This window comes from Lepidochelys kempii, chromosome 9 (genome assembly GCF_965140265.1).
Source record: "Lepidochelys kempii isolate rLepKem1 chromosome 9, rLepKem1.hap2, whole genome shotgun sequence".
Taxonomy (NCBI): domain Eukaryota; kingdom Metazoa; phylum Chordata; order Testudines; family Cheloniidae; genus Lepidochelys; species Lepidochelys kempii.
In genome coordinates this window covers 87485987-87513936 of record NC_133264.1, presented here as the reverse complement: position 1 = coordinate 87513936, position 27950 = coordinate 87485987, and the positions used below count along the sequence as shown (strand labels likewise).

The 27950-nt window shown below is 40.2% G+C and overlaps 1 protein-coding gene across 18 annotated transcripts in view; it reads right to left on the bottom strand.

Moving 5' to 3' along the window:
- TENM1 (teneurin transmembrane protein 1) overlaps positions 1 to 27950 on the bottom strand; it is a 1403901-nt gene that overhangs the window by 186933 nt on the left and 1189018 nt on the right. For 16 of the 18 annotated variants that reach the window (XM_073361279.1, XM_073361281.1, XM_073361273.1 and 13 more), the window contains 5 exons: positions 16988 to 17140; positions 10527 to 10726; positions 8826 to 9036; positions 3884 to 3988; positions 2203 to 2397 (listed from right to left, as the gene is read on the bottom strand). In XM_073361279.1, coding sequence (XP_073217380.1) covers positions 2203 to 2397; positions 3884 to 3988; positions 8826 to 9036; positions 10527 to 10726; positions 16988 to 17140 — 864 coding nt within the window. The remainder of the gene's footprint in view (positions 1 to 2202; positions 2398 to 3883; positions 3989 to 8825; positions 9037 to 10526; positions 10727 to 16987; positions 17141 to 27950) is intronic. The other 2 variants (XM_073361276.1, XM_073361278.1) reach the window with 1 other exon arrangement.

Sequence of the window (27950 nt, the reverse complement as noted above, 5' to 3'; positions counted from 1 at the left end):
GATGGTGAATGCTACAACCAGCAGAAGTTGATCCACCTGTTATTAGAAGCATAGCTTCTTTCTTTTTATTTCAGCAATGTTTTAAGTGATTTCATTTTAGCACCTTGAAAATATACACTTTGTTTTTGTATTTCACTCAGTCACTACTAACTTAAAAAGAATGGCATAAGATTGCCTAATTAAAAAACACACGTTAGCCTCTGGCAAATGGAAGCACTTAGATGGCCTCTTGGTTTTATATAGTCAGTGTGTTCTTTGTAGAACAGTCTAGGTGACAGAATGAAGAAACAGCCTACACCTGGATCTATTGATTACACTAAAAAACATCTGCTTTTATATTTTGCTTTGTAACCTTCTGGGTTCCTCTCTTAGCCACAGACTGACAAGGAAAAGACTATAAATTAGATGGCAGTTGGAGGCCGTTTATTTCCTATGCATAATAGGACTGGGGTCAGAGGCAGCTAAAGGACAGCCAAAAAATCAAAGCATGGTTTCACAATGACATTTGGCCTCCCACATCCCTTTGTTAAAAGAGCATTTGATAGTCATGTGGGGTTGGGAGGTGGAGGAGGGAAAGAGCCAATCAGGATGCTCTGGGAATCAGCCCCGGGGAGTGGTAGCTAGCTGAACCTATCTCTGGTTTCCCTAGAGAGGGGATCAGAGCTCCTCCTGCAAAGAAAAAGCAGGAAGATCAAAAGCCTCTGGGGAAGGAGGGTGTGACAGGCTGGCTGGCACATTAAGGCAAGTCAGGGTCAGCCTTTCTTGTGACCAAGCAGTTAGCCCCCAGCTGATGGTGATATGACAACTTAATGATAATTAGTGACATCAGCTGTGAAAAGGTTAGGAAAAGACTATACAAACAGAATGGAGAACTCAGTTTGGGAGAGAGATTGCAGAACTAGGGCCTACAAGGACCAGGGGGATCCCTAGAGGAAGCTGCCAGAGACCCTGGGGAAGCAAAGCAGTGAGGGAAAACCTGCTAAGACAAGAAGCAACAAAGGGAGAATTCTGAAGGAGCAGGTTGGGCTACTGTGGGGGGAGGCCCTGAGACAGGATCAGTAAAAGTACTTCCGTGGAGCTCGAGACGGTTGAAGACTTATAAGTTCAGCAAAGAATTGAGAAACAAGAGGCCTGAGAACCAAAGAGAGGCTGTGTTGAGCACAGGCTGTGGGAAACAGCACAAGGTGAGCTTGGATTTTCTTACCAACCCCGAGCCCAAATGCAGGAGCAGATTAGGCTCTGGGGAAGGAGGCCCTGACGGAGAGCCAGTAAGGATCCTTCAGCAAGCAACAGAGGAGTAACTCTGCAGGAGCAAGTTAGGCTTTTGGAGGGAGGGCCAGTAAGAACTCGTCAGTGGAACCTGAGATGGGCAGAAGAATTATTGCTTGGACTTTCAGTTGGACCTTTTGTTACCGCAAAGGGGGACTGAACTTTACGTGACATGGCCAGAGGACTCAGCCACCGAAAACCTATCGAGAGGCAGATGGCCAGTAGAAGGCCAGAGAAAACCCTTTGCAGCATCCACCCCTGACAGAAGGGGTGCGACAGGTGGCGAGTGCACTACGTTGGAGAGGGAAACAGTTTGCCTGGCTGCAGAAATATTGGGAGAAGTACAGGCAGGTAACCCTCACTCAGGCATACAGAATATTCCTTTTCACAAGAATAAGAACCTATTCTTGCTGAGACATTTCCCAGCCAGGGCAGAAAGGAGCCAGAGCCTGCTAAGGAGAGACCTTCAACCTGGCAACCAAGAGTGAGCTGATACTCCAGGGAAAGAGAAAGTCTCAGCTGCTTGAAATCTATCAGAGAACTGTACTCCTGGGTTGTAGAGAACAAACTGAGTTGGCAGAGGATTGTCCCTGCAATAATAATTAGATGGCGTGAAAAACAATATTCAATAGTTGTTGTTATTCAACAGCCAGGTGAACTGTTATTTTTTGTAACTTGAGCCCCCAACATAAAAACGTTTTCTGTGTCCCTTGACAAATGAGAAGTAGGTGCCTAAATCCCATTGACTTCAAATAGGATTTGGAAGCCTAACATGCTTCCCATGACCCGGTGAAGTTACCTACCAGGAAGCATCCTACTATTTCTCAAGAGTAATTAAAATCGACATGGTTTCCTAAGGATTTAAATGCCAAAGATGGCATCAATTTAAACAAAACACACTAAAACGGTAGAAATAAGAGAAATAGCACAAACCTTCCTCACAAATTTCTCCTTTGTATCCTGGGACACAAATACATACTCCCATGATGCAAGTACCATGGCCAAAGCAGGTTGGATCAATACATTGTTCTTCCGGAACATCACACTCTGGGCCTTTCCATCCATTGCGACATACACAGTGACCTTTCTCATATTCTCCATTTCCATTGCACAGTATTGGGCATGAGTCTGAAGAAGGCAAAGAATTAGATTTCCGAGATACATGTAAATTCTTAAGGGTATTAACATTTATTGCATTTATCATTCTTTAATTACAGTATTGCATTGACTGGCAATGTGATTTTAGTTCTTGCAAAAGGGGCCAGACTGAAAGCTTTGGAATATGAATTATTTTTTATCAACAAACATGTTCCGCTACAGTGCCAGTGTCACCATTCTGCTCCATTAATGTACCTTAACTCACCTAAAATGGGCAGCTCTAGAGATAAAGAATATGGACCATAGGTCAGTCTCTCTGCCCACCTTTTGATCTCTTTAGTGAGACTTCCCACAATGATGCTTCTTATTGCTAACTGTGGGGATGGTTTTTGTGATGTTAATACCTGTTAACTGTGAACTAAGACACAACCCACTTATTTTCTTTATGCCACTGAACAACTTTAAGATTACTGTAGTTTTGGTCGTTACTGATTCATATGTAAAACAGAAACCTGGAGGTGAAAAGTTCTACAACCAATCTCTGAGCCAAAGTATAATGTTGAGGTAAAATTGATCTTAGATTTGAGAGAAGAGTAGAATAGATTTGAGAACTCCATATACACAGATATTCAGAAGACTGTACCTACCAATTATTACAGCCATTTATATGAAATACCAGTGCATCTTGAATTCACTCTTGATCTTTACAGTGAATCGGAATTATTTCCTTCTTTATCTCTGACACCTTAAAATATCAGGAAAGTGATATTTTTGATTTTGGAAAAAAAAAAAACTTCCCTCTTTTGAATTTCTGTCATTCCCGATCCTCAGTCTTAGGGCATAGAACAGGTGGTTTTACTTCTATTGCTTTTCTAACAAGACATTTTTGTTAGTAATTTTTTAAAAAAATCATAAACTAAATACTAAATATACCTCTTTTTGGATTTTAAAATTACAGAATGGTGAGAGGGAGAGATAGGAGAAACTGTGGATTGCTAAGGGGAAAAAGAAACTTTCATCTGTGGGTTGCTGGTTCAAATCCACGTTAGTAGTAACTAAAAGTTATTTTTATGCATCTGAGGAAGTGAGCTGTAGCTCACAAAAGCTTATGCTCTAATAAATTGGTTAGTCTCTAAGGTGCCACAAGTCCTCCTTTTCTTTTTGCGAATACAGACTAACACGGCTGTTACTCTGAAACCTAAAAGTTATTAGTACCTGATAGCTGGTTTGTGGCCTATGTGAATGGGTTTTTGATAGTTTTATTCCAGTTTGCAGAGGAAAGATGGCTATGTGACAAAACTATCTCTGGCCTTAATTAGCACCCCCTTGGCCAAAGACTGAATGGGCAGAAGCTACCCTAAGCATCACCTGAAGGGGCCATCCAGCTGAGGGTTAAAGGCACATTAGCAAGTCTTTAGTCTCTGGACCATCAGTCTGACATTCTTCACAAGCACTAGATTCATATTAAAAATCATGCTCATCATCTTGTATTTTAACTCAGTTAATAGGAGATTACCTCTTGCACAGTCAGGCCCGAGGAATCCTGGGAAACAGTGGCAGTGACCTGAGATACACTCTCCATTTCCATTGCAATTAGTGGAGCAGCCATCCATGATTTCTACTTATAAAGAAAATTGTAAGCAATAAAAGGAATGAACTGACTTCTGAAATGAGTGTCAGCTACAACACAATCATCTGCAATACATTTCTCAAGATCCAAACAAGGTGCTGAGACAAACTGTTCATTTTCATTCGTAGGCAGCATCAAGCAAAGTTTTTTTGTTCAAGCAACTTACAAATATTAGATTTGTCTTGACAGCTTAGATGTAACAAGTAATATTTAATTTGTAATATGCTACAATGGAAAGCTTTTAAAGTAAGTGTTTGTGTTAAATTCACCACCATTAAAAGCCTTAGAAGAATTTAAGTAATTTTTGAGAAATTTTCAGTTTACTTTAAATGCTTTCTCTTTTTTTCCCATTAATTTAAGTCTGTTTACAGAAGAAAGGCATTGGGCAAGTTCATTTAAGACTATAGTTAACTATTTTTGGAGAAAAGGGTTCCCACTTTTACAAAAAGGGATGAATAAAGTGTAGTTTAATGTAGGTTAGTAATCTGATTGGCAAGATGTGATGTGATTAAGTTCACTTCAGTAAATCAGTGCTGAGGTTCAGGTCTCCAGAAGTAAATCTCTTTAAATCTTATGCTAAACTTGGAGATCATTCCAACTTCCAGCTCTGGAGAAGAAACCATTATAGATTACAGGTCCTTAAACCTGCATCTATACAATTGTTAATAGTTCTTTATCTAAATTCACATTTCCCATAGTCTTTCAATGTGTACAGTAGCTTAGATCAATACAATAGCTATCTATCAAGACCATGCAGCCACACAAATGTAAGGCTTCAATTATGTTAGCTCTCACAAAACAAGCAGGGTGGAACCAGGTCAGTCCTGGGATGCAAGACCCATACAGAACATGCAGCTGTTGCAGAGAGTGCCAGGTGGCCCCCAAACTGGTGTAATTTGAGTAAAGGAGCAGAGCCTAGCAGAAAGACTTTTGGGTAGTGCTCAACATTAATAGTAGAAGAGGAAAGAAGCATTTGACTTCACAACAAGAAGGACTTCTGAAGATGGGGAGTAGGACCTGGGACATCCTTTTGCATGAAAAAGATCTTTTGTGAGAAGTAGAGTATCTGCCCACCATCGCTGGGACAGGAAGGAGAGCCTTACCTCAGGGAAGAGGCTCAAATGTTTGGACTATTTGGAAATGTTTCAATACCCTTTTGAAATTCATCCTTAACTAGTCAAAATAAGTGATGTAACTGCATACATAACTGACATAAGCATCTTTATTTATTTATTTATTTATTTTTTGCTTATGGTAACTTGGTTTGATTTATGTTGGCTCTTGCTGATTACTGTGTTTTGATTTGGGCTGAATCACCCAATGAGCTTACACCATGTGGATGGATATTCACTGGCATGCACACAGCTGCCCATATCCTACATACAGCTGTCTGTTCAAAGGTAAAAAACCCAGTGTCGTCGAGGTTAAAACTTTCTTCACAGATAGAATCACTGTTTGTTAGTAGAAAGAAAAGGAGTACTTGTGGCACATTAGAGACTAACAAATTTATTTGAGCATAAGCTTTCGTGAGCTACAGCTCACTTCATCGGATGCTGTAGCTCATGAAACCTTATGCTCAAATAAATTGGTTAGTCTCTAAGGTGCCACAAGTACTCCTTTTCTTTTTGCGAATACAGACTTACACGGCTGCTACTCTGAAACCTGTTAGTTTATAGTAGCTCAGTTTGCTCCTTTACCAAATTCTTCAGGAAAGTAAGGAGAGTTTGCCACCTGATGTGATGTTTTTTCAATAGCCTGAGTCCAAAGCATCTAACTTCTCAATAGTAGCAAAAAGTAAGTCATATTTCTAAATTTCTTCTTCCTGTTTTCTCAGTGAAAAGGCTATACTACTGTGAGGAAGTATGTTAGCAAATAGTGGAGTACTGTTTCAGACACCTCTGTGCAATTACTCCTGTTTGGTGTGATATGCAGAGATGCTAAATCTCAAGAGATCAGGCACACAGAAGAACATATGTTGGCGAAGAGTCAAAATGACTTTTGTAAAGGGAAATCATTCCTCACCAAGCTATTAGAATTCTTTGAGGGTGTCAACAAACACGTGGACAAGGGTGATCCAGTTGATACAGTGTTCTTGGACTTTTGGAAAGGTTTTGACAAGGTCCCTTACCAAAGACTCTTAAGCATAATAGACAGTCATGGAATAAGAGGAAAGGTCCTGTCATGGATCAGTAACTGTCTACAAGGTACGAAACAAAGTGCAAGAACAAACGGGCAGTTTTCACAGTGGAGAGAGGTAAATAGTGGGATTCCCCAAGGATCTGTACTGGGACCAGTGCTGTCCAACATATTCATAAATGATCTGGAAAAAGGGGTATACAGTGAGGTGGCAAAGTTTGCAGATGATACAAAATTACTCAGGATAGCTAAGTTCAAAGCTGACTGTGAAGAGTCACAAGGGATTTCACAAAACTGAGTGACTGGGCAAGAAAATGGCAGATGAAATTCAGTGTTGATAAATGCAAAGTAATGCACATTGGAAAACATAATCTCAATTATACGTACAGAATGATAGGGGTCTAAATTAGCTGTTACTACTCAAGAAAGAGCTCGTGGAATCATTGTGAATAGTTCTCAGAAAATATCTGCTCAATGTGCAGCAGCAGTTAGCAACCATTAGGAAAGGGATAGATAATAAGACAGAAAGTATCACAATGCTACTATATAAATCTATGGTATACCCACATCTTGAATACTGTGTGCAGTTGTTGCCCCATCTCAGAAAGGATATATTACAATTGGAAATAGTACAGAGAAGGGCAACAAAAATGATTAACGGTATGGAATAGGTTCCATATAAGGAGAGATTAAAATGACTGGAACTCTTCATCTTAGAAAAGAGACAACTAAGGGAGGGGGGATACAATGGAGGTTTATAAAATCATGAATAGTTGGAGAAAATGAATAAAGAAGTGTTATTTACCCTTTCACATAGCACAAGAACCAGGGGTCACCCAATGAAATTAATAGGCAGCAGGTTTAAAACAAACATGAAGTACTTCTTCACACAACGCAGTCAACCTGTGGAACTCATTGTCAGAGGATGTTGTGAAGGCGGTTTAAAAAAGAATTAACTAAGTTCCTGAAGGATAGGCCCATCAATAGCTATTAGCCAAGATGGTCAGGGACACAATGCCATGCTCTGTGTGTCCCTAAACCTCTGACTGCCAGAAGCTGGGACTGGATGACAGCAGATGGATGACCTGATAAATTGCCCTGTTGTGCTCATTTCCTGCGAAACATGGGGCACCGGCCACTGTTGGAAGACAGGACACTAGTCTAGATGGGCCAATGGCACGACTCAGTATGGACATTCTTATGTTCTTAGATGTTCTCATTAGACTTTAGTGGAAATCCCTAAGTGCCATGGGTAAAGCCTATGACATTTCAGTGTGGAGGCAAACTTTATCTTTAGCCTTCCTTGGGATGGAAAAATGCAAAGGAAACTCTTCCAATGCTAAATCACAGGCTAACACACACAAGGGATTAAATAATCATGTCTCTTTTGCTTGTAAGAGGCTCACTTTCCACTCTAAACACAGTAAATTTTGTCTTCTTTCAGACTAAATTCACCTTTACAATTCCTTGTTGCCTTTCTGATTACTTTGAGTGAAGTCCTTGATAATCTGTGTGTTTGAATGGCACTCTCCACTGGCCCATACATTAAGGTCTTTAGCATCAAGTAAAAATAGAACATAATTGTTATAGAGAGCAGATGGGATATCCATTACTGGTAAAGACATCTTGCTAAACATATGGTTGAACAGGTTAACTAAAGGGCAAAGTGGTTAAAGTCTTATGGCAAACCAAAACTGCTGGAAATACTGAAGTACTGTACCTTAAATTAAACTTTAATGAGTAACAAACCCTATTTGTGAGAACCGCTCACCAACAATATCTAAAGTTAGTAAAATAATCTCCCCACCTTTAATTAATTAAAAAAGACTAACTGCAGGTAGATTCACCAAAAAGACAACACAGAGCATCTTCAGATAGTTGCCTACTGCAGGTAGATATTTGTGTACCAAAGAGTGGCACTGCATGGTTGACAAAAAAGGTGCAAAAACTGTTTTATGTTTTTGTTACTGAGCAAATCTTGTACTTTTTGAACCTTTTTAATTAGCTGAATAACAACAGTACATAGTACCTCTAACAGAAAGCGGTTCAGGTTTTTAAACTATTAAAACACTGTGCTTTCTCTTTACTCTCCTTTATTTCTAATAACCACTCACAATTAGCATTCTTTTTTCTATTGCTTTTTTCTATTTAGCAAACACTTCCTGCAGCCCACCTCCCTGCCTTCTTATGTTTTCAATGGAACCAAGCCAAATGGCTTCCTCTGGTTCTTTGTTATGTACCCACCCCATCCTTATCAATAATGTCAGCACATGGGTGGGCAGTTTCCTAATCAACTATTGCCTACTAGAGAGGAAGAAGAAGAACATACAACAGGTTTTTTTTTTTTTAAGGTGGGTGGGCGCCATATACACAGGGAGCACACTTCCCCTGTAATTTCTTGCAATAGATTAAAACACCTAGAAAATACGTAGACATTCAACACTAGTAATTAATGATTTTAAGATATACCAAAGGTTTAGGTTTCATTAATTCATAATGTCCATTTTTAACGAGAGGCATGATTCTCCTCTTACCCTGGTGTAAAGGAGAAGCAAATACACTGAAGTCAAGGTAATCAAAACAAAGTAAAATCTGTTGAAATCAGATTGGAAATCAGGCTAAATAATTCCTTTTCAAATGCAGCTTTTTAACATAACAACCAGAATAGGAATGGCAGGGTAACTGTTCTTACCAATTGCTGTAGTTAATAAAAATACTTGCTCCATTTTCTTTCCGTCATTGTAAAATGCCATGTGCCAAGCTCCTTGATCCATATATTCAATGAAACCTGTCTCTTGCAGGGATGTTAAGATCAAATTCCTAGGAGCGTGCTGAGACTCTTCTGAGTTCCTTGCTTCCTGTTTAATTAACTGTTTTCCATCCATCAGTTTTACAAAATCAAACTGAAATAATAATGGCAAAAATTATCCAGCTAGAGAATTTTTATAGTATTTTAAACCAGACAATTCTACTGTGAATGTCTCAGTCAGATAGGGTTACTTTCAAACTGCTTGATTAAGTGTTCACTAATGTGAGTAGGGGTTGCACAACCTACTCTGTTAAGATTCCATTCTAAATAGAAGGTGTTATTAGAGATAAATCCTGATCTCTGTTATAGCAGTGTAAATCCAGACTCTCTCAATTGAAGCCAATACATTAACTCCAGAATTACACCTGTGTAATGGGGTAGAGCTGACATTTTCAAACTTTATTGCTTAAGTTAGGCACCTGTATGATTTAGGAACCAAAATATGGATTTTGAAGCCTAACTTTTGGCACCCAGGTGTGAAAATGGTTGGCCTTTAAAAATACCAAATATCTAGATGTCTCTATATTTCCCTTTCTTTGTAGTTAGTTTTGTTAATACACATGAAATCTATCTCTTGCTATAGAAAAATTGGTAACATTTATTGGAGTAGCCATTGACAGCTTTAGGACCAGATCCAGCTGACTTCAACAGGTGCTGGTCAGGCCTTCAGTACATCTGAAAAGATGAAAACCTTCTAAAAATTCCCGTTTAATGGAAATATAAAATAGTTTAAATATTTGTAGGAATTCAGGGGCCTGATTTTCAGTCACAACTCCAGTTAAAGACAATCAGCGTTGTGGGTGTTCAGCACCTCAGATCAAATCCCTTAATTATCTACTAACAACATTTAATTTAAGGAAATGCTAGCATTAAATATATTTGGACATAAAATACATGTATTTGAAATATGTCCCATAAACTGTAATCCTGCTACATCATAGATGAAATATGATTTAATTATACTTCAGAAATGTTAACTGAATATTCCAAATATATTAATACTACATAATATTTCAGTATGAACAGTGATGAATCAAGTTCTGCCGGTGTGGCGAGATTTCCTCTTGCAAAGTCCTAGCTAACAGTAAACATTTAGAAATAATATTATTATTAGAAGTTAGAATACCTTTTTGCCTTGTCTTTTTTACATTAACCACATGAGCAGTTTGCTTTGTTGGATGTGCAGAGGAAGTTAACTAAATACTAGGAGCTCAACTTTGAACAAGATTGAAGCTATATAGATTTACTTAACATATAGGCACAGCGTCATACTGCCCCAGTGGTGGATCAAGAAGGCGTTTTACAGTATGTCCTTCTCTCTGCTGGTTGGTGCAGAGGGAGAACAGGATTATGTCCCCACCCCACTTACTTTAGGGTGATAAGCACTGCTAACACCCCTACATTGTTCTTTTGCTTAGAAGAACCCAGAATCTGTAAGTGTGGCTGAAGAAAGGAAGGATGGGGAAAAGGTTAATATTTACATCTCTCCCTTCCTCCTTTATAAAAGCATTGTAAATATTAATGCCGATACAGCTCTTTGAAAGTGTAAAGCACAATAGAATTGCTGGTATTATTATTAATTACCTGAGTATGAGTGGGGGGAATGTTTCTTCTACCGTAAATTCCCAGCAGAGAGTCCTTTGCAAGTGAAATGTTAAACTTCAGGTATATTGGGTGATGGATAGTAATCTGAAAACGCCAGAATAAACCTGGTGGGATGGTCTGCATAACCTGTGCTCCAATGTCAACTTCTCCTGTGTCTATAGCCCGTCCTTTCTGAAACACTGATTTTCCAGAAACAAAAAAAAACAACAATCATTTGTCATATTCACAAAGAGTGAAAATAATAGGCTAGGTAGGTAATAATAGGTAATTATTAAGTATGTATTAATATGTTGGAAATTAGCTAATTACTATTCAGTTAATCCACAAATGAATTAATTTGCAAGATTTACAGCTACGCACTGTAGAGTACTTTTCTCCAGAAAACTTCAGTAGATTTTAATGATTGTAGAGGAGTCTCTATGTAACTGGGAAAAATGAATGTTCTTGCATACAGAAATTAGGCCCACAAACAAAACCCTTTCAACTGAATATGCACTGACAGAACACACTTCGGGTATATCCTTCTGACAATTATTCCAGACCACAGCCTGGTAGGTACAATATAAGGTATTCAAATGGACAGTATTGGACAGTGAGTAGACTATCAGGACTGGTCAGTGAAAGCTGAAGTATAAATCTGGATCTCTTCTAATCACTATTCCTAACAAATTTACTATGATATTGCTAATCCAGTCTGAAAAATAAAGAAGAACATTGTTGTTGCTAAAGGTAATGGTTTGTAGTTGATGTATACAACATAGGAGGGCAGGAGGATAGAGACAAACAGTATATCTAAAGTGATGTTTGGCATCTTGTAATTATGCAGGCAATACGTTTTCAGACATCATAGTACATAACCTCTTGAATTGATGAGCTGAAATATTAGGGGAAGAACAAAAGAGGCAATTTCAAACTGAGTATGAATTGACATGCTTTGTTGGCTTGTATCACTCCTTTATGTTCTTTTTAGCTTGCCAACAGTTAGCATCCTGACAGGTTGCAAAACCATGGACCCAATCCTGCAACCATCAAAGTGAACTGCAAAAATTGCAAAACTCACACATACGTCAGCAGAAGCAGAGAGGGTCCTACGTTATTAGAAGGATTTAACAGCATGGCATTGAACTCAGTAGCCCATTCCTTTTCTGTATCACCTCACCCAATAAAGCATCAACATGAGGGGAAAGGATGAACAACTAGAATGAAATAGGAATCTCACCCTTTATAATGCATATGGAATACTATAAATGGCTTCCTAAAAAAAGAAAACGGGACTAGTAAAACTGTGGCCAGCTATATCCAGAATACATTAATAGTATAAAGATCCTTGGTGAGATCATACATAGACTTTGACAAGTGTAGGCGGTACACAACATTCTGAATGAACAGAGCCATAATCTGCTAGGCAGGGGAAATTCTCAGAGTGCTGGATCTACTGGCTTTATGGCTGCTCTGAGTCACCACAATGGGAAGTAGGATCTATTTGTGTAAGGAATGAATAACACATGTATCCCCCCAAATGTAGAGCACCTATTCTTAGGGTACAGAATGAGTTCTCTAAGAATTCACAAGTAAATATGTTACTTTAAATTATAATGATTTCAAACTGGTTCTTCAACAATTTTTTTTTGGGGGTGGGGGGGAGTTCAGCCTAATTTTTGTTTCAGTTTCCTCTAGCAAACAAATTCTTGAATTTTGAGTTTTGAAAATGAACTCAAACTTTCTAGTGTGATCAGGAATCAAATGAGGAGAAAAACATATATAAGTCTCTCTTTGGCTATTGTATAATAAAAGAAGACTTCTCACCCATTTCAAGGACTTGAAAGATTATATCTTAATGTCTCTTTGCAAGCAGTTACCTTAGGCTAAGTAAAGCACTAAGGAACGTTTTGATGATATTGATATGTGATCATTTAAAATGATTCAATTACAAGGTTTTAGAGCAATAACCATAAGGTCAAGGACACAATACTGTTTTGTAAGTTAATGGGATTGTTGGTCAGAGTTGATGGTCTTTAAAAAATATTACCTTACCTCTCCCCAAAGCCAAAATGCTTATTTCTTTGTTGCAGGTATACAGTATCATGGGTTTAAATATGTCCACAGGTTATGATTTAAGCACAGAAAATTTCTGATGTAACTAGATTTGGTTGAGTTGTGTGTCAGTACTGACGGTCTTGAAACAATACATCTCAAAAGATCTCATTGTCTTTCAGCTGAAGAGGTCTCAGTTTAGATTACACATATATGGATCCTTTACAAAAATATATTATTACGGTTAGTTTTATATGACTATATATGAAAGAAATGCATGTTGGCATATACAGTGGCAACAAACGTGAAATAAAATACATTGTCTGTTAATGGTATTTAGTGGCAGTATCCATATCTTCAAAATATTACATTTCTCAGCTAATCATTACAGCACAAAATAGCTATTGTAGAATCCAACGCTTTCAAGCCTCATGCCTAAGGCTAAGATTTTGTCACAGATATTTTTAGTAAAGGTCCCGGACAGGTCACAGGCAAAAAAGAAAAATTAACGGAAGCTGTGACCTGTCAGTGACTTTGACTAAAAATATCCCTGACAGAATGGGGATCTGCGGATCCCCACACCACTTGAAGTGGGGCAGCTGCGCAGGGGCTAGGAGCCACCTGCAGCAGCTGTGGGCTGTGGGGTACCCCTGCCACCTACAGCTGCCTGTGGTAGCTATGGGGTTCCCCCACTTCCTGTATCAGCCAGGAGCTGCGGGGTACCCCCGCTGCCCGCAGCTCCAGGGGCTCACGGCAGCCAGGAACTTGGGGGTTCCTCTGTGGCCACGGTGGTGGTTAGCTGTGGGGTGCCTCCCCCGCCTGCAGGGGCCAAGAGCTGCAGGGTACCCTTGCCGCCCGCAGCTCCTGGGGCCCGGAGCTCAGGGGTTTCACCACCACTGGCAGCTCCAGGGGCTCCCAACGCCCACGGCAGCTGGGAGCTTGGGGGCTCCCCACCAGCCACAGCAGCTGGGAGCTCTGGGGGTTCCCTACCACCCGTGGCAGCCAGAACTTCGGGGGATCCCCCACCACCTGTAGCGGCCAGGACCCTGGGGGTTCCCCTGCCACCAGCAGCTCCCTGGGCCCCCACCACCTGGGAGTTCCCCTGCCACCCAGGGGTTCTCCCGCTGGGGCCGGCAGCTGGGAGGTATCCCGCAGCCCGCGGCAGCCGGGGGAGGGTCCCCCACCACCCACGGCGGCTTGGAGCTCCGGGTGGTGCCAGAGGCAGGGGGGATATCCCGCAGCTCCCTGCCCCAGCGGGTGGCGGGGTACTCTGCAGCTCCCGACCACCTCAGGCTGAAATCATGGAAGTCGCTGATTCCGTTACTTCCATGACTAAATCGTAGCCTTACTCATGCCTGAAGAAAGCACATGTTTTCTTACTTATTGAATCATCATTACTACTTCACAGGAAGACATATAACCACTGATCTTTCAGCATTGTTTTCTAAGCTCTTTTGAACCAAGCAGGCATTCAATTGTAAGTAAGTATCTGAGTGTAAAGTATGCAGAAATTATTGTCTTAAGGTTTCTTGCTTCTTCTAGAAGTATGCACTGAAATAAACTTTCCAAATGTCAATGCTAGTTGCTGAATTTGTCCTGAGTGACATTTTTTTAACCTTAATATATTTTGGCTATGAAAAAAATGTATTCTTAAATTATTTTAATTTATTTATTTAATATTTTAGAGTTTCTGCAATAGCTGCCAAATTTTACTGATTGGCTTTAATCCTTCACTGTTCCATAACAATAATAGCAGAAGATCGATTCTTAAATTGCAAGTCTCTTCTGTCTTCAAGAAAGTAAAAATCTGAACAGCAAGATGCCAATTATCACAGGAAAGTACCCGTATGCTGATTATAATGGATTCCTGAGACAGACAATCTCCAAGTACCAGCATCAATCGAATGCCTGGGTTTTTAATCACATTGCTCCAAAGCAAAATGTTAAATTCTAGCCATAGGTCAGTGTGTTACAAAATGCCTCCTTAAAGAAGCCTGCTTTGCCAGTTTGCAAATTTGATTTTCGTTAAAAGATTAATTAAAATATACGTTCTCAAAGGCTGGCAAACCATCTCACAATGTCACTCAGGGATGGGAAATTGTGAGATTGTAAATATCTGGCAGTTTTTAGCTATTCCTGTGAAATCTCTATAGGATTGAAGTCTACAGACAAAATACTACCCTTTTCTGCTGGAGGTGTGTGAGATTAAGGAGGACAAGCTCTGCTGCTCATACATCCGAACTACGGGAGGGAGGTATGGCAGCCTGGGATACTTTACCACTCTCTTACGAAGAAGGTTGTGTCTCTCTTGTTAATGCATGCTGCCACTCCCACTATACCTGCTTGCTGGCTGAGGCCCTGGCTGTGGCTCTTAATTTAGGACTTTGGTGTGCCAAACAGCCTGAAAGGGAGGTCCTCATTCTAGCAAAGTCATGGGCACTAAGTAGAGAAGCTGTTATGCTGCTGAAGTGTAAGGGGCTGCCAACTTCCCGCTCCTCTCCCTAGCACAAGCACAAGCAGGATTTGGCCCTGTATTGTGAATAAGGTGTCTGATGGCTATTTAAATAAAAGATGGGAAATGAAAGTGAGAAGTGGAAAATATTCAGACCGGAATGCACACCCATGAGTGACAAAAGTTGTAGAGCTGGGCTCAAGGAGCCTTTTTCCATGTGTCTCCATGAATGTAGGGAATACTCCCCGTCAGTGCCCCACCCAAACAAGAAGCGGGGGAAGTGGTGGCAGAACAGTCTAAATCCACTCAGCACTGAGCTGTGGAGCTAGCTGATGCACCCTCCTGTGAAGCGGTGCAGATGCTGCACACTTCTAAGCTTTGCAGCTTCTGTGGAATAGTGTGTTCCACGATACTCAGAACAGTTATGACCTACCACAGAGAGGCCCCACACGTACATAAATCATCTCACACGTCTAACTGATTGGTAATACCATAATTTAGCTTGTTTGTGCGGGGAACCCTTTCTATAAATCCCCTTTGAGAAGTCAAATGTTTCAGAAAAGCTTTTGTTAAATCTGAAGTATACCGATAAAGTGATTTAAGAAAGTCAAGTACAAGGTGTATGATGTAACTTGGCCCTTTCCCACATGGAATCAGGGCACAAATACAGTGCTGCAATTCACCATCAATCCATTCTGAAGAAAAGATGGAAATGACAATACTGTCACCTCCTCATGTGTTACTGCAATTGCTTATTTTTCTTCTATGATCTCTTTCTAGTTGGGCCACATTGATTTGTAAGCCTATTGTTCTGGAATGTAATATCCTTTTGTAAGGATTGCTGCAACAGTCGCCTATCTTGTTTCATATTTAGGAGACGGTGGCACTTATTCTATCTGTACAAAAGGCAGAGAATTCCCTATCATTGCGAGAGCATCTTTACACTGCCCTACAGTTTGGATTACAGGGGTGTGAATAGTAGCATGCATCAAAGCGCTGTACCGTAACTCTGCTGCATGGACACAGGTGTGAACTAAAAGGTTCCTAGTTCACCATAATGTAGTTTTCTTCAAACAGGACTACATTAATGAAAACTAGGAACCTTTTGGCTCACACCGCAGCATTCACATGGGGAAAATTCAGCGCAGCCCTTTGGTGCACAGTGCTATTAACATCGCCGTAGCCCAAACAGTAGGACAGTGTAGACAAGACCTCAGTTTGATTCTGCCCTTCTTCCCCACCTAAAGGCTGGTCTTTGTCTTCATCTTGATTTCTTTTCTCCCAGTTTCCTTGATTTCTCCTCCTTCCCCTTCTTCTCTCTATTTCATTCTTCTGCTGTGCCACTATAATGAGAAGAAGATTTTATCTACCACCCATGGTCAAAAGAGCATAGAAATTCTGTCCTTCCACATGAAGGGAGATGGGAGGGTGAGCAAGTGAGAGTGGAATCGTCACATTTTCTTTTCCTTTTCACTACCCAGACTGTGTTTTGGAGAAGAGAAAGATGTGGAAGCTTGGTCTTTTTCCCAGTGGACAGCTTGAATTTCTTCATTCTGCCTAAGACTGGTTTTGATGATCAAAACATTTGCATAGCAGCAAGTCCCTCAACCCCACACACTGGGGGTTGTTACCAACAGGGGACCTGCTCAGCTATGGGCATTGAAGGTCCCAAAGCTGGCTTTCATCGGATCGCTGCTTTTGAAAAATGAAAGCCCATATTTTGTTCCATGGGCATCACTTTCTGCATAACCTTGTGCTGTCCATTGATTGTAGTGGGGCCCTGCTTGAACAAAAAAGTTACTGGCACAATATGACCCATTGATTGGTTTAAAGTCATAACAGAGGAGATTGACTATTTTTTAATTAAGGTTCAAATTGTGACAAATATGTAATCCGAATTGCATTAAAGTTTCAATACTCCCAGCCTCCTTCCCTGCCCTATACTCACACCTACCTTTCTTCTCTGATTTATCAGACACTTTCCCTCCGATTGGCGAGTAAGTGGTATCCATGGACTCCGTGGCCCTGTTTCCTTTGCTGAGTCCGTTTTCATAGAGCTGCCCTTCTACAGGCTGCAATTGCCATGTTAAGCCAAATAGATGTACTGCTGTAAAAAAATGAAGACCAATTAATTTATTCCTAAATTACAGCACCCTTGATTGGACTAAGAAAGAATGCAGCAAACCTGTTTCTGCAAACATCAGGTACCATTTGTCTCTGTGTGGAAAAAAACGGAATTCCAAGTTTCTAACTTTACTCTAAAACTAAATGTCTTCTTAATTTCCACATTTTATTTTGGACACAGGCCAATGAGATAGGTGATGAATTTCTTCAGCAATTAATGGAAATGCTTGCAATAAAAAGGCTAATGGTTGTGTGAATATGGTACTCTCTGACAGGTGCTATCTGTTTCAACTGACCAAGAGCTCTCTCCTTTGCTGCATTAATATAGTGCCACAAAGTAAAGCTGTTCACCTTTTGCTGCCCAGTTCTGAGTGATATTCTTCCTGTTATGTTCCAAATCATTTTCAGCCAGTGTCTGCCTAATCATTGAACATGACCATGAGTGTGTGTGTGTGCACACCTCCCCGATTCCCACACGTCCCACAAAAAGGTCAGGCACAATTAGTCCTGGAGCCAAGGGAGAGCAGGGACGTCTTCCTTCCTAATTCCCAGGAGGCACACCCCAAAGTGAGTGTGAAAAGGTGGGGGAGCACAGCCATAGTAGAATGGGACTGACCTACAGGGGAAACAAACTGTACCCCACAAAAGGGCAGTTAGCAGGCAAGCACCCTCTCTGTCACAGTCATTTCCATTGCTCCCTGTGGGATGGTGCACCCCTGGACTGTATATAAATGACATTGTTGATGTTTCTGATGTGATGGATGGGGGGAGGGATAGCTCAGTAGTTTGAGCATTGGCCTACTTAAACCCAGGGTTGTGAGTTCAATCCTTGAGGGGGCCAGTTAGGGATCTGGGCAAAAAAAAATTGAGGATGGGTCCTGCTTTGAGCAGGGAGTTGGACTAGATGACCTCCTGAGGTCCCTTCCAACCCTGATATTCTATGTGACAAGTGATAAAGGAAATGTACTTAATATTATTCTGTATCTATTAGGAAGCTACACAAATTAGATTTCACCTTGCCATAACTGCAGCTAACGTGAGAGAGACAGTGCTCTATGACTCATCAAGAAGATGAAAAGTGGGAAACGTCCATAAACTTTGTTGAAAGGCAAGATTAACAATAATTATGTGGCCAGCAAGGCTACAAGAATACTGCACAGCTAATAAAATGTGAGGTACAGTAGTTTATACTAACTGCACAAGTATTATAAATCCCTGCACCATGTTTTTAAGACTCACCATCCATATATCCACAGCAAACATGATGCCCCAAATTCTCATTTCATTTCCCTGACAGGGCAAGAAAACTTATCTGATTTATGGGCTAGATTCTGATCTCAGTGTGTAATTGCGAAAATTATTCACTTCTCATTTACATTAACGTAAATTCAGAATAAGTTCATTGGCCTCAATGGACTTACTCTGGATTTATACTGGTGTAACAGAGATCAGCATCTGGCTCTACATCTCAAAAATATGTAATCAGTATACATATCTATAGAATAATAATAATTTGCATCTTATGGTCTAGAAGACCTCATTGATACTAACCATACCCTGTGTTCTGGCCTTGGAATGTATTAACCCAACATGGTTCACTAGTACATACAATGGAAGCAGCAGGGATCACCATGTTTGCTGTACCTCTGTGTTTCTGTAGCATGCAGCATAATGGGGCCCTGATCCTACCAAGAGCTGTGGGTTCTATTATATATTAACGAAGAGTTGGCAATTAATTATAATAATATATACAAATAAATATGACGTGAGGTTCTGTAGCAGGTCTATATTCATGAATTGCATGTCCATGTTATACGCTGCTATATGGTGTATGTCACAAGGCAGGGGGCTGAATGTGCAATGTATGTTTTTCCTTGTTCCACTTCTTTTTTAGATTGGCTGCATTATGCATTTTGTCAGCCATTCTCACCAATTAACCTAGTTTGCTTTGTCTTCCCTTCTGGCTGGGGAAGTACTGTAGTTTCTGAAGTACGTGCCAAAGCTTGGCAAGCTAGCTGAACTGTTTGTATGTTTGACAGTCTGTTTCCTTCCTGAAAAATACTAACTGCATTATAGAGATGATGGCCTTTGCCAGCCTTGGACTCCTACTTGTAGCCTATGGGAAATTACATGTGATACCACTAGGTAGGTTTCACGTTGAACAATGTATAAGGCTGGATGTTTGAACAGAAAATAAGTTCTGCTTGAATTAAATTAAATGGCTTCTATCATTACAGAAACTGGTTATCTTGCAATCTTAAAATAAATTCAATTTTCATTATATTAACCATCAAGTTCGTGTATGTGAACTATAGCTCTTTGACAAATTACCTTCAAATCTAGGTACAGTATTACTCTGGTAATAACCAGATTACATACAGCACTGGAAGCCATTAAGTCTTGGAGAAGACTATTTCAGGAGCTCACTAAAGGAAGTAGCACATATTTATTTATCATTTTCATTAATATTTTTCATCACACTAATATTTTTCTTTTCTCAGTTAAATATAATTTCTACATTTCAGTTTGACCTATAAAAGAGGTGCAGTATGCATGATAAAAACTACATTTTATTTTAAATATACATAAATTTTACCAAATAGGAGTCAAGAAAGTTTGCTTTTAAATCTCTTTCAAAAATCTCTGGAAGACCATGAAGCTCCATGCAGGAAATGTGTACTTGATTTTATTAAAACACAGCAAAGGATGTTACCATTTGAAGCACTCTCCTTTCTCATTTGCCAGCACAATACTAGCTTCCTCTCTGCACATTCTCATTGCTGTTAATGCAAGCACCTTCTTGTGTTTCTCTCTTGCTCTCTGGAACAACCAGCCTGATTTCTCTGTCTCCTTGACTTTTTACCTTATTACAGATCTAATCTGAAAACATATCTTTTCTTGATGTACCCAAACCCCAATTTATCCAGTCCTCCACTATTATTTTATTATGTAGCTTTGTCACTGTATGACTACATTCTGCCCTCAAAGACTTATACATAGCTCCTACAGAGGTGATTTGGAGGCAGGAAACACATTTGAGGTAAAAATGTGATCCTCTCTTTATCTAATGTTTTGGGGTACACCACAGATGCCAGATGTTAAAGTACAAATTGCAATTCTATTGCATTTATATATCACATGTTTAAGTCATTCTAAAATTTGAGATCCTCCTTGCAAAAGATAAATGTAAATATATTTTTTTACAATAATACAATATATGGTTAAATTAAAGACCTTGATCCAGATACTAAAAGTTTGACAGAGTTTACAGTCAGCAGAGCTGACGAGAGTGTAGGATGCTGTGTGGCAAAGGTGGATCTAAGCTTGCTTTCTACTCCCTCAATCTGGACCCAATTATGGCTGCTCGAGATTTTGTCAGCTGCATTTGATCCCATAGGACTGCTGTGCTGGCTGACGATACAGTGGAGCACTGCACACTCTGCCTTGTCCCCAGCACGCCACCTACATGAAGCCAGGGAGCAGTGGCAATGCTGGCTCTCTGGCATCTCCATCACAGGGAAACCTTGGTTGCCCCTTTAGGGTAACTTTCTGGCTGTTTTGCACCAATGAGGTAACTCCAAACAGCCAGGGCCAAGGCTCTGGCCCTTCATCTGCAAATAAAGAATTGGAATGACCTATTTTGCTCAACTTTTAATCAAGAGGAAATTGACATTTCTAGATAAGTAACTCATGTCTTGTAAGTTTGCAGCATACTCAGGCAAAGACTCAGAAATATACAAAAGCGGGATTTTCAGATTTCATTTTATAAACTGGATTATTCCACACTTTCTCCTTATAAAGCCAATGATCTAATTTAATTTATTTGTATCTACCTTCTGTGTAAGCACAGCTTGTCAACTTTTGTGCTGCAAGTCTGGCAGTATATGAAACGTATGGTTTGGCTCAAATGCAAAATAGACTCAACAGCGAAGAGATGACCAAAAAAACAAAACAAAAAAAGCCCTTTGCAATAAGCTTATCTAACCTACATGACGAATTTTAGGGGACAAAATCCCACAAATGTGTAGTCTCTCCAAATCACCGACCTGCACAAAATGCCTTTTGCTTTGCTTTCCATGCTATTTCCATTTATTTTAGAAAATCTTATTAGAGCTTCCTCTATCAGGTCTAGGAATTACAGTAGCTTTGACGGAATGGACTTCATCAGCTGACCATTGTTTCTGCCCCTCCTCAGACAATCTCCAGCTACTTGAAAAGTATTTTCTGCGATTGCATACTGGTCCTGTTTACAATGTTGGATTTCATCCATGCTGTAAAGTCATGATTTGCATTGGTGTTTGTGATGATATGGGAATTTTCTGAAATAGTTTTATGAATCTTCAGTTTCCGCCTATACTTTGCATTGCTAGCCAGTGTGGGGAAGAAGATTAATTTTGCTCTCAGGCTATGCTAAAAGCTGTAAGTGCATGTGTCACCTCCCTGTTTGGATGGAATGAATAGAGTTATTAAGGGACTGGCTGAAACTGACCCAGGTCGACAATACAAGCTCTAATGACTCATGTTATTCACACTCAGTGGGAAGCTCCGGCCAGGGGTGTTGTAAACTCAGCATGGCCCTGCTTGGAAACAAAGGACAGAGTGAAGGTCAACCTAAGTTACACTACACCAACTACGTGAATAACGTAGTGGAAGTCGACGTAGCTTAGGTTGATTTACCCCCGTGTCTTCACTGCGCTGAGTCAACAGGAGACGCTCTCCGGTTGACTTACCTTACTCTTTTCAGAGACCTGGAATACCAGGGTCGATGTCTGTTGTCAATTTAGCGGGTCTTCACTAGAGGCTCTGAAAGAAGCTGAGCTCTTTCACCTGAGAACTGACTAAGGAAGGAAATCAGAGAGAGACAGAGCCAAAAAATGGAGTTCACTACAGCTTGGTTGGTAAACTGTGGCTTGACCATTATTTCTCTGTGCTGACCTGTCATAAATATAAAGGGACAGGTAAACCCCTTTGAAATCCCTCCTGGCCAGAGGAAAAATCCTCTCACCTGTAAAGGGTTAAGAAGCTAAAGGTAACCTCGCTGGCACCTGACCAAAATGACCAATGAGGAGACAAGATACTTTCAAAAGCTGGGAGGAGGGAGAGAAACAAAGGGTCTGTGTCTGTCTGTGTGATGCTTTTGCTGGGGACAGAACAGGAATGGAGTCTTAGAACTTAGTAAGTAATCTAGCTAGAGATGCGGTAGATTATGATTTCTTTAAATGGCTGAGAAAATAGCTGTGCTGAATAGAATGAATATTCCTGTCTCTGTGTCTTTTTTGTAACTTAAGGTTTTGCCTAGAAGGATTCTCTATGTTTTGAATCTAATTACCCTGTAAGGTATTTACCATCCTGATTTTACAGAGGTGATTCCTTTTTACTTCTATTAAAAGTCTTCTTGTAAGAAAACTGAATGCTTTTTCATTGTTCTAAGATCCAAGGGTTTGGGTCTGTGGTCACCTATGCAAATTGGTGAGGATTTTTACCAAACCTTCCCCAGGAAGTGGGGTGCAAGAGTTGGGAGGATTTTGGGGGGAAAGACGTTTCCAAACTACGTTTTCTCGGGAACCCAGATAAAGTTTGGTGGTGGCAGTGGAAGTCCAAGGGCAAAGGGTAAAATAGTTTGCACCTTGGGGAAGTTTTAACATAAGCTGGTAAAAGTAAGCTTAAGAGGTTTTCATGCAGGTCCCCACATTTGTACCCTAGAGTTCAGAGTGGGGAAGGAACCTTGACATGACCTAGGGACTTTCAGTGCTGTGTACCACTTGAGTAATAAATTCTACTTTGTTTTGAAAAACACTGTGTGGGGTTTTGCTACAAATACTGGCTGACGTGATTAGTCCCTGAAGAGTGTACAAGTCAATTCTTTAAATTGGACTCACTGAGCAGAGCTCACGGTGTGAAGCAGGCGTGCTGGAGCCCAATAGCTCAGTCTAGGAGGCAGTTAAGGCTGCGGGGCCTGCCCAGAAGGAGCAGTGAGACACTTGGGAAATCTGGCACATTAAAGGGGTTCCTCCAAGAGACTGTTCAAAAACTGGAACATAGCACAGATCCCGTGGATCCGTGATAGAGTTCAGATGAAAGTTAAAATTACAAGCCTGATTTTCAGTTGTCCTAAGGCTCTTTACACTACTTTGTCAGTATAAAGGAGACAAAGTGAGTATAAATGTAATTCATACACTGCCAGTGATGTAAAGTGGCTTCAGTGTAAATGAGAATCAGGCCCAAAGCTGCACTGTTTGGAGGAGGACAGCTTATCCTCCATTAAAATCATTAGATCTTCTAAGTAATATGCTAGTAATGTGCTATGACCAAGTTATGAGATTCTGTGCCTTACAACTGCTACATTCTTCATTTGGTTATGATTTATCAAGGTGAAGAAAGGGATACTGGTTTCTGGTCTGGTAACCTTTCCTGAAATGAAAGATTTGTACCGCGTGGCTATTATGTCCCTCTTGACTCTTAAGCATTTTCCTCTCTACAAGTAACACATTTTTATACTTCAGGAATAAAAACCTTGGGACAATTAAAAAGAGGGATCATTTCTTATATTCAGTCATATAAGGACTAACCTGGTTTCACATTTCAAACTGAAACCTCTGTTAGAGTTAGGGACAGACACATAAACAATCTTGGCAAACAGCACAATCAGTATGATTGATTGGCCTTTGTCAACTCTTTCTTTCAGTAGAACCAAGGATTTGTGACTATACTGGAAATGTCCAAAATTTCTAAGACAAGCCTCTGCTAGTATCTATTAGTCAGACCCGGAATCATACAGAATAGAAACTAAGACATCCTGTTGTGAAACCTTTACTCACCTAGATAAGCATTTCTGGACCCCAGTAATCCCACTGAAGCATTCACTAATGTGATTTAAGGTTGCACAGCTGTGTCCCAATCTGAAGAGTTTAACAATGTATATTCTACTGTATTTTCTGAGCTTTCTGAATGGTGTAGAAAGCTACACAATTGATATTATAGATCAACATGTTATTGAGGTAGATGTTTCTCAAAACATGGCCCAACCTTACAACCTGCTAAGACCCAAACTTGCAATACTGCCCTTTCCAGTGTGCGAGAAGGGACTGAAATAAAGGACAGGATACAATGGAAAATAGCAAAGTGTTTGAACTTGTGCAACATTTTCTATAATATTGTTATGATCCAACACCCATCTCTGATGTCTGCTACTTCAAATAATAAATAATGGGATAACATCAAATTTATTTTTCATGGGAGAGTTGTAAATGTGTCTGAAATAAGTGATATATCTTACATTGGGGGACAATGGGTCTGATTTGCAGAGGCGCTGAGCACTTGCAGCACCCACTGAAGTAACTGGAACCACATGGGTTCAGCACCTTTGAAAACTAAGCCCAGTGACTTTGCACGTTCAGATAATATGCTGATAAAAGGCTCAGGCATTATGAAAGCAAAGTGCTATGAACCAATGATTGTTCTTTGGTCAAGTCCAATGACACCTAGTTAAACAGTCAAATCATCAACTAAGAACAAACTATTGTATCATACTTTAAGAAAACAATGATTTAGTGGAAAACTACAGAAACTAATACTATATGTTCTTATACTAATAAAAATTATTTTGTAAGATTTGTGTCACCCTATTTTTAACATCTGATTTGAATTTCCTCCACAATTGCTGATTATTGCTTGACTTCTTAGTTTTATGATAAGACTCATCTAAGCAACAGATGCTGCATCATAAAAACAGAGTATTTAGAGACAACACTACAGAATCGTAATGCATTTTAATATAATCTATAACAATACAGAGCCAGAGATAAAGACAGCAAAACACACTCAAGATATTGAACCATACTTATGTGCTGATGACTTCCATGTGCTAAAGCAAGTTGATGTGACTGCACTTATCATTCACCTTTAGCTCCTTATCTCCAGGCCATAATGAGGGCAGGGTGAGTGGGGAAACCACCCAGGGGGCAGAGCGACCAGAGGTGCAAAAAGGGGCGGTGCACAGGATTGGGCCCAGTGGTGTCAGCCCCAACTCCCCTGCAGGATTGGGCCCAGCAGCATCCGACCAGAGCCCAGGGTGCTCAGCATTCCTCTTCCCCTCCCCCCCAATCACAGGCCCAATTACCCCATCCGGAACAGTATCCCAAACACTAGGATCTTGGCGGGGCAACAGTCATGCATGGAGCTGAGTGTTGCTTGGCTTCTACTAAGCATGCTCATTGCTTAGTAACTTAGTTACTGTAACCCACCCTTACTTGTTGCTGCCCCACCCTGATTCAATTGGTATTACAGAGAACAAAATAAGGAACCTCCCTCTGATCCACAGTTATAATTCTCCACTGACATATCAGGGAATTGACTCTGTCAGGGCCAACTGGCCCAGGATGCTGAACACACCTTGGCTTTTCTCTTAAAAGGCCTCTAATTTTGGACTAGGGACAATTTTCAGTTGTGCCCAGACATAAAAATACAGGCCATTTACTGTACAGGTGCAGAGACCAATATGGAAATCTGCACTGGGTGCCAATCTGGAGTGAGGCTGCTGGTGAGATATACACTGACAAAGAAGCATGTCTACTGTGATCTGTCCTGGTAGCATTCTGCGCTGTGACCTAGTCAGTCTGTTCCTGATACCTTTCTCTATGAGACCAAGCCACCCTTCTCTACGAGAACTTGGTGATAAGTCCATCTAGCCATTACAAACATGACATTGGCATTATCTCACACTGAAGCACACCATAATCTGATTTCACAATCACAGCCATATACTTTCTTCTGTCTCCACACTTAAGTGTGAGTGGCCACGCCTGGCCAGAAGTCAAATGTCACAGAGCCATACAGTTAGAAGGGACCGCAAGAGTCATCTAGTCTAACCCCCTGCCAAGATGCAGCATGCATCATGCCTCTTATCAGCTGTCACAACATAGCTTCCCCCACTGAATGATACTTCCCACACTGGCCTTATACAAACAAGCCATGCTAATATAATCCTTCCCCTTTATGGGGTATTATCACAATATGCTTCGCAGGATTCTGCAGGAAAAATTAACAGGTATAAGCCAACCATAATATTGTACCAGGAAGCAAACAATAATCAATATTCTTCTTAGAAAAATAAAATCACAATGCAAAAAGATAAAAAACAGAAATCTTACACCCCCCATCCCCTGCAAAATGGCTGTCTCCCTCATATAAAAGGCCAGAGAAAGGGTGACTTCTGCTTATATGGCGTCAGATGCTATGTTGGTAATTCAATTGCTAGATAATGCACCTCCCTGGTAAATTCATTCTTTGTTTACTCTTGAGTCCCTTTTATTTTCCGATGTGTCATTGAGAGAGGTGGCTGTTTATTCCAGCTACAGGCTCACTGTGGGGTGATGGAAAATATGCAAAAATAAATGCACTTTCATTACTCTATAATATCCTAATTTAGATCATCTAAAAAAAAAACCAGTAGGGGCGCAAATATGCTTACTCACCCCGGGTGCTAAAATGCCTAGTTACAGCTCTGCCTTATCTGTATTATATCCACTAACCAAGCCCATCAGGACTACTTCTAACATGTCACAAAGTAAAACTATTTCCCCATGTTTATTCAAATTTTTGGCTTGGCTAATTACAAATATAATTGCAAAATTTGGAGCTGGAATCAGGTTTGGATTTCCAAATTTTTGGCTTGGCTAATTACAAATATAATTGCAAAATCTGGAACTGGAATCAGGTTTGGATTTCCAACACCCACTATGAATGGGGGGTGTTCTGATCTGGGGCTTAGATTTGGGTCCATCTTAAATTGTGATATATAGCTTTTAGGTTTAACAACAGGAAAAACAGTTTCAACAGCACACTGAGTTGCTGAATGATATGCATCAGACCAGGCTTACATATTAACAAAGTATCTACACTCATTTGGCCTGAAGTCACAGCTTCCCACATGGCAACAGGTATTTTATTACAATAGATGGACAATTTGATTTTGTCATTTGCAAGTTTCCCCTTATCCTTCATAATAGTAGTAGTCGTAATAAAACAATAACAACACCACCACCTAGCGCTTACATAGCACTTTTAATCAGTACATCTCAAAGTTCTTTAAGAAGAAGGCCAGTCTCATTATCCTCATTTTACAGATGGGGAAACTGAAGCGCAGGGAGATAAAGTAACTTGATCAAGGTCACCCAGGATGTCTGTGCTAGAAATAGAATCCAGGTCTCCTGAGTCCCAGATCAGTGCTCTCTCTAGTATGAATTTGATCCTGCAACACTGAAGTCAATGGGAGTAGGAACAGGTTCTGTATGCATAGTTTAATGATACCACTACACAGTTTGGACCCAAGCAAGTAGTTCTTACTCAGGCAAAACTTCCCCAGACTTTAACAGAACTTCCCTTGAGTAAGGATTGAAGGATTCAACCCAAAGTGAATCACAGTGAGTGAAAGGAAAAGATTTGCAGAGTGAATTTTAATTGTAGATTATTGCACAGAGTATGATTACAAAATCTTTTCATACATTCACCTACTCTTATTTAAAACATGAACATTTAAACTCTTGGCATGAAAAGATATGCAAATATGAAACCCTAGTGAACGAGTGAACTTTCAAAATAGTTTATATGCTATTATTCATCCCTAACAAAGGAAAAGAATTAAGGAACCTGACTCATAAGAATAGACTCTGAACATATTTAGATATTTAATCTGCCAGATATGGGCATGGTGAATATTAAATCTGAATACCCCAATTAACAAGTATCTGAATTTACTACAGAACTTTTAGAACTGAAACACTTTCCTGGATAAA